Source organism: Crinia signifera, chromosome 4 (genome assembly GCF_055691185.1).
Source record: "Crinia signifera chromosome 4, ASM5569118v1, whole genome shotgun sequence".
Taxonomy (NCBI): Eukaryota; Metazoa; Chordata; class Amphibia; order Anura; family Myobatrachidae; genus Crinia; species Crinia signifera.
This window is the reverse complement of record NC_139220.1, coordinates 48,634,378-48,647,518: the sequence shown is the minus strand read 5'-3', so window position 1 is coordinate 48,647,518 and position 13,141 is coordinate 48,634,378. Positions and strand designations below refer to the sequence as shown.

Sequence of the window (13,141 nt, the reverse complement as noted above, 5' to 3'; positions counted from 1 at the left end):
CCATCTTCACCATCAGGATTTCTCCCCCGGCCGACCCGCGCTGTCAGTCCTACTGCCATCATAGTGCCAGAGCTAGGCACTGCAGCAGCAGGCAGTCTCTCTTCCGGAGTCATCCCCGCCTCCTGCTCGGCTCCTTACTTTACTTTCCCTCCGGTGAGCAGCTCAGCGGCGCGCATCACACAGGTGGCAGCGGCTCCATTAAAAAATAATAAAATGGCATGGTGCAGGGGTGTGCTTGCTGTCCATCGGGCCCCCCCAGCCGCCGGGCCCCATAGCAGCTGCACCCCCTGCACCCTCGGTAGTTCCGCCACTGGCAACAATGGTTTTAAGATTAATTAAGTTTAGTGTGGGCCACAGGGCATCTAGTTTGTAGGGGCTCCCTATGATCAGCCCATGCTCACCATCCATCCCCCTTGCTCTCTGTGGGCCTGATTCTGGTACACTATCAAAAGCAAATTCACTATCTAATGCACAAAACCCATGCTGCACTGCAGGTGGGGCAGATGTAACATGTGCAGAGAGAGTTAGATTTTTGTGGAGTTTGTACTTCAAACTGATTATAGAGATATATATATATATATAAAGCAGCCAGTATTTATGCACATAAACAAAATAACTCCCCAAATCTAACATGTTACATCTGCCCCACCTGTAGTGCACATGGTTTTGTCCATTAGAGAGTGAAATTGCTTTTTGAAGTGAACCAGAATCAGGCTCTGTGTGCATTTTTGGGTGACAATGCAGGAAGCAGTCAGTGATCCTGGCTGACACTACTTCTGTAATGGGGCCTACACAAGTAATGATTGTGTGTCATTTTCTAAGCGATTTGACTTAATTTGACTAGATTGCTTAAAAAATGACCATACATCACTCCGTTTAGGGGCAATAGTAAAGTACAAGAAAAGACAGAAAAGTGTCTGATTTCTGTGCACGGGAGGGGCAGCGGAACGCGTCGTCCGACCTTTTCATACCCCTACTATCCTCGTCGGCATGGAGCTGATTCTAAATAGTGTGTCGAGCGCAGCGAGCCACCGAGCCCGAAGCGTGGCGAGCGCACGCGGAATACATGTAAAGTAATGCGCGTCCGCTCGCCGCGCTTCGGGCTCGCCACACTATATAAAATCAATTCAACCCTGACGTGGATAGTGGGGGTATGAAAAGGTGGGAAGACGCGTTCCGTCGCCGCTTGCCACGCTTCAGGGTGGCATGGATAGTGGGGGTGTTTTAGGAACACATTCACACCAGCCATATCATACATCTGAATATATGGAAAATCGCATCGCATGTCATGCAAAAAGCGCATGCGATGTGTTTCACTACGTTAGCGTACGTAGAAAATCTGGGCGCCGTGCTAGGAAAATATGTTAAAATAAAGAATAGTGCAGGAGAATAAAGTGTGATTTCCAAAGGTAACCGTGTGTTGTTGCCTTGGTGTGTGTATTGTTTCTCTGCAATGTCACCTGAAGGATTTAAATTGTATTATTTGTCCCCGTTAGGACCTGCATTATTCCCCTCAGTACATTGGGACCGATGTATGGAAGAAAATCACACAGGTCCTAATAATACAAAATACCGAAATCGGACACTTTTCTGTCTTTTCTTGTACTTCGTTAATTCCTATGGCTGAGGCTGCGCCCCCTCAAGAAATGCAATAATATTGTTGACTGCACTGACAAGAGGGGCTCCTTTCTTTCTTATCTATTATCAAATCAATTAGTCCTGGTGCGATAGCCCTTCCTTTGCATTCATGACATAGTGATACATACCTCCCAACAGTCCCGATTTTATCGGGACAGTCCCGATTGTCAGGGCCTGCCCCGCTGTCCCAACCGCGGGCGGCAGTGTCCCGCGGTGTGGGGGGGCTGTTGGGAGTCCCCCCTGTCAGCTGCTAATCAGCGGGGAATAAACGCTGTGGGCATGCGCACAGCGTCTATTCCCGCAGCCAGGGGGCTGGGGGCATGGCTAGAGGCTCACAGAGCCTCTGGGTCATGCCCCCATAGCGGCAAAATGGGGGCGTGGCCACGAGGGGAGCCGCGAGTATAGGTCACGCCCCCGAAAATTTCGGCGCGACTCCGGTGCGCAGCAGCAGCGTCCCGACTGCTGAACTACCAAAGTTGGGAGGTATGGTGATATCGGTGCGCAGCCCCATGCGTCACTATCGCCGAGCGATGTGGATCGTGCATACATGATAAATCTAGTCAGATCGCCAGTGTTCTCACAGGAGAACACTGGCCCTGACAAATCACTCAGGACACATCGCTGTGCAGTGAGGTGTGTTGAGCAATCTAGCATCGCTCAGACTGCTCTGCAACATCGCCATGTGTGTAGGCCCCCCCCTTAAATCGCCTCTGCATTGCTCAGTTGCACAGTCTCAGAGCCCTGGGGTAACCATCTACTCCGCTCTGCCGTAACCCAGCATTAAAGTAATAAAGCTATATGTAAATTTCTATATTTTCCAAGAAATGTCTTTGAAACTACAGGAAGTCTAAAATCTCCAAGTTTTTTTTTCTTTAAAAACATGCGGCACAATCTTATTATTTTGTGACTAACATATGTGTATAATCCAGATGGTGTTTGATAAGTAATGCCTGGAATAAGTAAAGAAAAACATTTAATGGATATGTGATAGACTCACTATAAATATACTCTGTAAAAGAAAATATTTGAGCAAATCGGCACTCTGCTCTGTGTTACTGCCGAAGTATGACCAAGGGGCGGAGCTTAGGGGCACGAAACGAGTGCGGCTGGTCATGTGGCCGACCCCATTATATATTTGAATGTCGAAGAGTTTTGCTGGTCGCCAAATTGCTGGTCCCAACCACTGTGTGTCTGACTAGTTTGAAACGGCATTCGTTAGCAGACACTTCCAATTATGCTAATGACATGCTATTCCTGTCAAGTGACCATGCATTTTATGAAAACTATAGAAGAGTCCACTAAAAAGTCTGGGTTTTATAGATAAGAGACCGATTCAAATTCAGATCATAGCTTTGTCTGAAATTTATGGCTTTTGGAGAAAAAGGAGCACCATATAAAAACATCAAAATGATGCCAAAACAAGGCGGGAGGAGAATTATACAGTACATGCTAGTCCCAGATGACCATGCCTTAATTTAATTCGACTGACCTTTTAATTTTAAATGCTTACTTAATCTGTCCTTGTCTGGTGAGGCTGATTCATCGGTCTCCTTCCGTTTCATTTGCACTTGGTTTAAGGCAGAGGACTTCCCGTCAGAAGAGATCTTCTGGTCTGCTGCAGGCTGTGGAATAGTAACACACGTAATTAAACAAAATAATACAATAAAATAAAAACATTTAATAAATAAAAATTATAATACACACACACATTATATAAAGGGAACACCAACATAACACATCCTAGATCTGAATTAATAAAATATTCTTATTAATTACTTCGTTCTTTACATAGTTGAATGTGCCGACAACAAAATCACACAAAAATTAATCAATGGATATCATATTTATTAACCCATGGAGGTCTGGATTTGGAGTCACACTCAAAATTAAAGTGGAAAAACACACTACAGGCTGAACAAAGTTTGATGTAATGTCCTTAAAACAAGTCAAAATGAGGCTCAGTAGTGTGTGTTGCCACCGCGTGCCTGTATGAACTCCCTACAATGCCTGGGCATGCTCCTGATGAGGCAGCGGATGGTCTCCTGAGGGATCTCCTCCCAGACCTGGACTAAAGCATCCGCCAACTCCTGGACAATCTGTGGCGCAACGTGGCGTTGGTGGATGAAGTAAAACATGATGTCCCAGTTGTGCTCAATTGGATTCAGGTCTGGGGAACGGGCGGGCCAGTCCATAGCATTAATGCCTTCTTCTTGCAGGAACTGATAACACACTCCAGCCACATGAGGTCTAGAATTGTCTTGCATTAGGAGGAACCCAGGGCCAACCGCACCAGCATATGGTCTCACAAGTGTCTGAGGATCTCATCTCGGTACCTAATGGCAGTCAGGCTACCTCTGGCGAGCACATGGAGGGATGTGCGGCCCCCCAAAGAAATGCCACCCCAGACCATTACTGACCCACTGCCAAACTGGTCATGCTGGAGGATGTTGCAGGCAGCAGAACGGTCTCCTTGGCGTCTCCAGACTCTGTTGAACCTGCTTTCATCTGTGAAGAGCACAGGGCACCAGTGGCGAATTTGCCAATCTTGGTGTTTTCTGGCACATGTCAAACGTTCTGCACGGTGTTGGACTGTAAGCACAACCCCCACGTCGGGCCCTCATACCACCCTCATGGAGTCTATTTCTGACCGTTTGAGTAGACACATGCACATTTGTGGCCTGCTGGAGGTCATTTTGCAGGGCTCTGGCAGTGCTCCTCCTGTTCCCCCTTGCACAAAGGCAGAGGTAGCGGTCCTGCAGCTGGGTTGTTGCCCTCCTACGGCCTCCTCCACATCTCCTGATGTACTGCCCTGTATCCTGGTAGTGCCTCCATGCTCTGGACACTACGCTGACAGACACAGCAAACCTTCTTGCCACAGCTCGCATTGATGTGCCATCCTGGAATGAGCTGTACTACCTGAACCACTTGTGTGGGTTGTAGACTCCGTCTCATGCTACCACTAGAGTGAAAGCACCGCCAGCTTTCAAAAATGTCCAAAACATCAGCCAGAAAGCATAGGAGCCGAGAAGTGGTCTGTGGTCACCATCTGCAGAACAACTCCTTTATTGGGGGTGTCTTGCTAATTGCCTATAATTTCCATCTGTTGTCTATTCCATTTGCACAACAGCATGCAAAATTGATTGTTAATCAGTGTTGCTTCCTAAGGGGACAGTTTGATTTCACAGAATTGTAATCGACTTTGAGTTACATTGTGTTATTTAAGTGTTCCCTTTATTTTTTTGAGCAGTGAAACACTGGGCGTTCCCATGGGTGCAGCCCGTCACCCCACGCCCGCACTAATAGGTGCGAATGGGACAGCAAACTAGCAGTTTGCGGTGCCCACTCGCACCCAGCGTATGCACATGCGCAATAATGCACAGAAGGCAAACATCGCTACCCCGTGCGAACGCGCGGGGGAGCGAATGAATCAAAATAAGTCCCTTAGTTTGCTAATGGACAAAACAGTGTGCACTGAAGGTGGGGCAGATGTAACATGTGCACATAGAGTTAGATTTGGGCGAGTTATTTTGTTTCTGTGCAGGGTAAATACTGGCTGCTTTATTTTTACACTGCAATATAGATATCAGTTTGACGTACACACCACACCCAAATCTAACTCTCTCTGCACAGGTCACATCCGCCCACCTGCAGAGCACATGGTTTTGCAAACCAAGGGGGTGATTCAGGTTGGCTCGCAAAACACATTTGGGGCCTGATTTACGTTGACTCAGTAAATTGTGAACATCGCAGCTTATCGAGAGCCTGAAACGCCACCCGTCCGAACCCCCGCTGCCGCCGATTCCCCTCGGTAACATGTGAGGGGAAGTGTAACAAGAACACATCCCCCCGCATGCCTCAGTTAACAGTGCATCCCACAAGCACTGGAGGGTGTGTGGCGGAGAAACCATAGAGCGCACATGATGATCAAGGTGGTCCCACAGATGCTCAATTTGTCTCAAGTCTGGGGAAACAGGAGGCCAGGGAAGTACTTGGATATTTTGGTTGTGCCTGTCTAACCAGTGTCAGACATTTCTAGCCGTACGACATGTTGCATTGTCTTGGTGGAAGATCCCATCCACTCCAGCATATATGGGTGTACATGATCTCCAGGGATGGATTCATAACCAAATTGGTCGAGAGTGCCTTCCACATGGATGAGTGGGCCTGAGAATGCAACATAAACATTCTCCAGACCATAACGCAGCCGCCACCAGCTTGTGATATTCCCTCAATGGTTGCAGAGTGTTTGTTCCCCGATATTCCCTCAATGGTTGCAGAGTGTTTGTTCCCCAATGTTTCTCATCTGAAACTCCAACGTCCATCCGTTAGATGAAGCAGAAAATATGACTCAACCGTTTGCCAATCTGCAATTCTGATACTGGTGTGCAAATTGAAGTCTTTTCCAGTAAACATTGGTTCAGTGACCATCTAATTGCTTCAGAGACCATACGCAGTTCGCTGAAATGTAATTTCAGACAAACGTCTAGTAGCCTCCAGGTTAGTTTTGACAGTGAGCGATCGGCCCTTACACACCTTCATAGCCAACGGGTTTTCCGGGTTGTACAAGTATTCATCACTGAAGGTAAACAAAAACTCAAATGTATCCATTCCTCTGGGCACTGATGCCGAATGGCAGTCAGCGAGTTTGGCTGGAGTTTTCTTAATGCCGGGGGCTTTTGAACTAACTGTGCTACCAAGCATAGCTCAATGTGGTGGTGTTCTACAGCAGCAGACGGAACACTAGTACTTTGGTGTTGGGACCTAACCTTATATCTGCATGTCTGATTATTATTATGCCTGTTTCTCCACATATACGTTAAATTGCAGTGTCTGCTTCCATAAATTTGACACTAGATAACCAGAAACTTGCCTATCATGTGTCCTAATCTCTACAAACCTGTTGCTTTGAAGGGTAGAACAAAGCCATTACATACAGACAGAGCCAAACTCATCTAGCCCTTTAATAGGATTAAGTGAGCCAGAGCCGCCGGATTTAATCCTCTGCTAATCCCCTACTGTATTGTTCTATGTATTGTATTGCAGCTCAGAACAATAGATGGTAATAAATCTTGGTGAGCCATGGCTCACCATGGCTCTCCGGAGAAGGCTAGTTGAAGAAGGCTCCATCTGTACTGTATACTGGTAATTTGATGCAATATTCGGCTATTACTGTACAGTAAAGTTTGTGAAGAATATATTAGATATGATGCTTGGAGATTAGTCAGCCATGGAGAAAAGAAAAAAGGAAAATATTTATTTATACTTTAAATCAATAAATTATTTTAATAAATCTGCATTAGCCGAGTTGTGAGTTGAAAGCTAAAGTATGAAGTGTGCGCCACTTATCAGATTTGTAGCATATAGCTGTGCGATACAAATTCTCTCAATGCCGACCGATCACCTTCCGTTTAACACAGGCCTATAGATCACCCATACAGCACATCCATGTCTTCACGGACCTAGAAACAGCATTGCTTAATGATGTTTGATCATAAATGGCCCTGTCCACCTATGCACAAGGATTATATGCAGAGGAACATTTGTGTTATTGATCATGTTTGTTTCTGGATTACCTAGTTATCTGAGCATTTAACGGTTAAAGCTGGTCAAAAATTGGGGGGATCCTCCACGCCACAATAATACCGCTTTCAGACCACAAATGTAGGGCCGCACCGGGACTTTGAAACGGTTCAGTCCCAATATGACCCTGCACATGCATTCTGTTCACAACTCATCAGTGAACCGGCAATATTGCAGGTTCGCTGAGGTCATCCAGGGGCGTGGCAGATTGTCATCGGGGGCAGGGGAGGAGGCAGCGCTTAGAGCTGTCTCTGCTCCAAGTGTGAACGGGAAATGGGTCGCTCGACCCGATTAACTCGTTCACACTGCAAAGCAACACAGCAATGAACCGGTAAGAACCCTACTTTTTAACCGGTTTGTATTGCCGTGTTGCTACTGGTTTGCTGTAACAGGTAACCCCTTTTACATTGCACTAATTACCGGGTCGAACTGGCAAGAAACCAGTTTGAACCTGGTAATTAGGTGAGATGTGAAAGGGGTATAACTCAATAGCTTCAAAATAAAAAGAAAATTCAACAAGAGTTTTAGTTAGGAACATTGCAAATGGAACTGAAGTTAAGTTATGCCTTTTGGACATAACACAAAAGTATGCCCTTTTGGTGCACCTACGATTCAGGGTGCCGGGCTGTGATAGGCTACCAGCAAATGTAATGTAATGGGTCGCAGGTGCAACTACAATGCACGCACATGCTGGATTTCCTGCAGCGAGATGTAGCCCTGATGAGTGTGTCAATTAGGAGAGCAATTGATTTACCTTGGCCCTGAGACCACCTCCTGTTTTCACCAGTGGTAATTTACTGTGAGTGAACCCCCCCTAAGAGTTCCCAAGATTTCCAACAGCAACAGTGCACCCATAGGTTTCCATGGTAGTTGCCATGCTCCAAAAGTTACCAAGCTCCAGAATGCAAGTCTTGCCATGCCCCCTAATGCTATCTTCAGATGGCTTTAGCCTAGAGTAGCTTACAAGTGTTTTTGGTGGCTCCAGCAGCAGAACAGGAGACGGCACAAAGCAGGCAATGCAATCATATTACTTCTATTAAATATAATCTCTATTTAACCAATCAATCGTTGGTCCTGTATAATCATTTTATAATAAATACAAGCTTATTCAAAAACACTATACTGCATATACATATATCAAGTTAGCAGCATGATTGAACTATTATGCAAGACCAATTCATAGGGCATGGCAAGCATTGACAAGTAATACTAAAGTAGAGGAAAGCTAGAATACAAAGTTTGGATTCTATAGAAACCATTATTAATAATAAAATGCACGATTAGAACTTAACTACATTATCAGATCATACAGACGAGCAGCATAAATGTTAAGCTTAAGTGAAAACAAGAAAGTTATAAGGAGAGAGCTTAATTTGTAAATGTATGGGGTACTCTTTACCTAGAACGGCGCCCGCGATTAGAATCGCGGGCGTCGGGGGTAAAAAATCGCGGTCATCGCGGGTAAATCGCGGGTACATAAAAATCGTGTACCCGCGATCACCGCGATTTTCCCATAGGGAACAATGTTAAAAAGCCTGATTGACCGCGATTTTACTTTAAAATGCCTCAATGCCCGCGATTTTCACATAGGAATCAATGTTAAATGGGCTACAGAGCCCAAATAGGCACAATTAACCCTTAAATGTCACCCCAATTTTTGTACGCCACCCCACGATCCACGCCAACCCGAAGCGTGGCGAGCGCAGCGAGCCCGCGAGGGGCGGCGGTACGCGTCCTCCGACCTTTTCATGCCCTACTATCCACGTCGGCGTGGAGTTGAGAATAGAATAGTGTGGCGAGCGCAGCGAGCCACCGAGCCCGAAGCGTGGCGAGCGCAGCGAGCCCCGCGAGGGGACGCGGATACCTTCACAGTTATACGCGTCCCCTCGCGGGCTTCACAGGTATCCGTGGCGAAAAGCGGACACCTGTGAAGCCCGCGAGGGGACGCGTTTACCTGTGAAGGTATCCGCGTCCCCTCGCTACGCTCGCCACACTATTCTATTCTCAACTCCACGCCGACGTGGGTAGTAGGGCATGAAAAGGTCGGAGGACGCGTACCGCCGCCCCTCGCGGGCTCGCTGCGCTCGCCACGCTTCGGGTTGGCGTGGATCGTGGGGTGGCGTACAAAAATTGGGGGGACATTTAAGGGTTAATTCTGCCTATTTGGGCTCTGTAGCCCATTTAACATTGATTCCTATGTGAAAATCGTGGTCAATCAGGCTTTTTAACATTGTTCCCTATGGGAAAATCGCGGTGATCGCGGGCATCGCGTCGTGGCCGTTTATGTACTGCCCGCGATGTCGCGATCACCGCGATGGGCGCCGTTCTAGGTAAAGAGTACCATGTATGGTTAGTTAACCCTCTGAGTGCCACGTAAATATTTGTCAAAATAGGTGTGAAAATTGCCAAGCAAACATTTTTATTCATCATATTGAATTGTAATGTTTACCTTATATAGAAAATATAAAAAAAAAATGTAACCAACATTTTGTTTTTGAATGTATATACCAAATGTGAGGGATGCTGGCATTTTTAGTGGATATTTGACACTCCAATGGTTTAAATGGCTGTAAAAAGCTTGTATTGCTAACTATGGAATAAGGAAGTAGCTGTTATATAAGATAGCTGTAAAATATTTATAAGATGAGGTAAAAGTATGACTGAGAATATATTTTTATGATTTGCATGAAAATAAAGGTCACGCATTATAAGTTATAAAATGACTCGGGTCTAAGAAAAAAGACAGTCAGAAGATAAAAAGTCTGAAAGCAGACAGTCAGAAGATAAAAAGTCTGAAAGCAGACAGTCAGAAAACCGATAGTGGGATCCCAATGGCCAAAATCCAAAAAATCTTAAGTACTTGTACCCATCCTTACCCTAATCTTAAAATCACCCAACGCTCCCTCAGACTAACCCTAACCTTCCCCTTTCCACAACCACTTCCACCTCCCCCCACAGCCACACTCAAATCCATCCCCTAGTGCAGGGGTGGCCAACCCGAGGCTCTCGAGCCGCATGCGGCTCTTTTCTTCATGAGCTGCAGCTCCTTCAATCACCCCCGGCCGCACAGTGATCGGGCAGCCGCCCATGCCTCCCCACAGTGAGCGGCTGCATAGCGGGAGCATCCACTGCCCCATATATGACTGACATCCGGCAACACCGCACCCCCAACCCTTCACAGCGTGCAGCTAGCGGAACCTTTCTCCCCGCCCAGCTTATAACTTTCCTGTGCAGTGTCAGTGTGCCAATTTGGCAGTCTCACTGCATGTTCCTTGGGACAACAAGTGCAGTGTCAAGCTGAGCTGACCAGCGGCAACAGAGCTGGCAGTTTATTTGAAGAGCAGTGGTCATCTATCAGTAAGTTACCATTTGTTACCCTTGGAGGGTTGTCTTTCGTGACAGCCAGGGGGGAGGGGAGAATTTCAATACACATATGGAGCCACAATAGAGCTGCGTTGGAGGGGGAAGGGGGCATTTGCATATATATGTGGCTGCACTATGTTGTGATGATGGGGGGGTAGAGTTTGTACATATGTATAGCGTTAGAGGCCGTGTATGTATGGATATATGTCTGTTTGTATGAAGGAGGCAGTGTATGGATGGAGGAGGATGGTGGTGTATGTACTATATGTATGAGGGTGGCGGTGTATAAATGTATGCATATATGGGGGTGGCAGTATATAAATCTATGCATGCTTGAGGGTGGCGGTGTATTAATGTATGAGGGTGGCGGTGTATAAATGTATGTATGCATGTATGGGGTGGCCGTGTATAAATGTATGCATGTGCCTGATGTTGGCTCTTCGCCATCACTAAACATTTTTTTTGGCTCTTTGTCTCTGACTGGTTGGCCACCCCTGCCCTAGTGCCTGTCACTAACACCAACCCCTGTACTTAACTGTGGGATCTTGACTACTGGAATCCCACTGTCACTCTTCTGACTGCATCCTGATAATAAGATGTTCAATAAGCAAGATAACCAAGTATGACTTATCATAGTGCTTGTGCCGAGAGTCTATTTACCAGATGACACAAGTCTTCTCTGATCGCACACTTTTAGAAAAGGAATCAATTTGGACTTGTACCAAAGGTTGTTGACAGGATGAAGCAAGAGACAATTCCCTTTGCTGATGTTACACGATAAACTGCTAATATAAGTTATACAACATCGAACGTGATAATCGATAAGGAATGGGAAGATACAAACACTTATTAATGGTGTCTTTAAATAATAAGTTACAACTATAACTACAGTACTTTGTATATGTAACTAACAGCTCAAGAAAGGTATTAGACAGCTGGTCCAGCAGTGCTTATTTAGACTGGTTTCTGATATTGAAGAGGATCTTCATAAGATCATAAGCAGATGTTTTTACTTTATTGTTACAAATCATCCTTCTTTGTTATTTTTACAACTATGGAGATAAACTGACTGTTCCTGTTTCAGATGCAAAATGGTTGTATATGTGTAGTATCCCTTATCCAAAATGCTCTGGTCCAGAAGTATTTTGGATAAAGGATTATTCCGTATTTTGGAATATTTTTATATTTGAATGAGGTATCTTGCATTTATGTTGTATAAAGTACAGCAAACACATGAAATACACACAAATATATTTTATTTGTGCATGAAACAAAGTTTGTTTTCTATCTCAGACACTCAATGTAAATGCCAAGCAATCATTTTCTTGCACATATTTAGTGCCAGTTACATGACATGTCCCCAGTAGTGCCAGTTACATGACATGTCCCCAGTAGTGCCAGTTACATGACATGTCCCCAGTAGTGCTGGTACAGATGTCCCAAGTAATGCCAGTTACAGATGTCCTCAGTAGTTTTTTTAGCAAAAAAAAAAAAAAATAGCACATTTTGGAGACTATGGTTTTCGGAATAATTTGGATAACGGATATTTGGATAAGGGATACTCAACCTGTATTTACTAGTACGAGGTTCCTTGGGGCTAAAGCAATGATCCGTGTGGCTTCAAGCGGGGAGATGCTAAACTGAACGCCTCAATCGTCTACAGCAGACATCATCATCGTCCATCTGATACAGGCTTTCTTTCACTGTACACTCCCATGCACTCCCACAATATTGTATTGTTATTGTCAAGTTCCTCCCCAAAAACTCCCAATTTTTACACAAAGACCAAGATCCAATTAAATACAAATAATGATGCTTTCCCACTGCAGACCCGTTTTAAGTACTGGTATTTTTAAACGGTATTTAAAACGGTATTAGCATTCCCACTGCAGCAGATTACCGTTTAAGTACCATTCCCATTGCAGGTAAAACGTTTTTAATCCCCTTGTACCTTTCCTGCCCCTCCTCCCCCCATACCTGCCAGCTGGTACCCTCGCTCCCCCCCCTCCCTGGTACCTTGCTCCCCCTCCCCCCTGCCCTGGTACCTTGCTCCCCCGTACCCCCCTCCCCCCTGCCCTGGTACCTTGCTCCCCCCGTACCCCCCTCCCCCCCCCTGCCCTGGTACCTTGCTGCGGGGCAGTGCAGTAGGCAGCGAGTCGGCAGGTCCCCCACTGATGCAGACAGCAGGGGCACTGGGGATCCAGGCAGGTCCATGCTCAGGAGGAGGAAGGTCCCTGCCATGAATGGAAAATAGCTGAGCCGCTCATTTAATACGCGCATATTTAATTAGAGGCTCATTAGATATGCACATATTTAATGAGCGGCTCCGCTATTTCCCATTTGCGGCAGGGACCCCCGCCGATGAAATGACAATCTCCTAATGGACCTTCCTCTCCTTCCCCCTCCTCCAGGACAGGTACCAGGGGAGGGGGAAGTAGTGTGGGATGTTAAATACCGTTTAAGAGGCATTCCCACTGCCTCAAAAACTGTATTTTACCTTGTAGAACTCTGCTTTTCAAACGGGTTGAAATACCAGTTAACTTTAACCGGTATTTCAACT

The 13,141-nt window shown here is 45.9% G+C and overlaps 1 protein-coding gene across 1 annotated transcript in view; it reads right to left on the bottom strand.

Moving 5' to 3' along the window:
- LOC146074039 (LON peptidase N-terminal domain and RING finger protein 1-like) overlaps positions 1 to 13,141 on the bottom strand; it is a 78,931-nt gene that overhangs the window by 38,909 nt on the left and 26,881 nt on the right. The window contains exon 5 of the mRNA XM_083181735.1: positions 3,128 to 3,260. Coding sequence (XP_083037861.1) covers positions 3,128 to 3,260 — 133 coding nt within the window. The remainder of the gene's footprint in view (positions 1 to 3,127; positions 3,261 to 13,141) is intronic.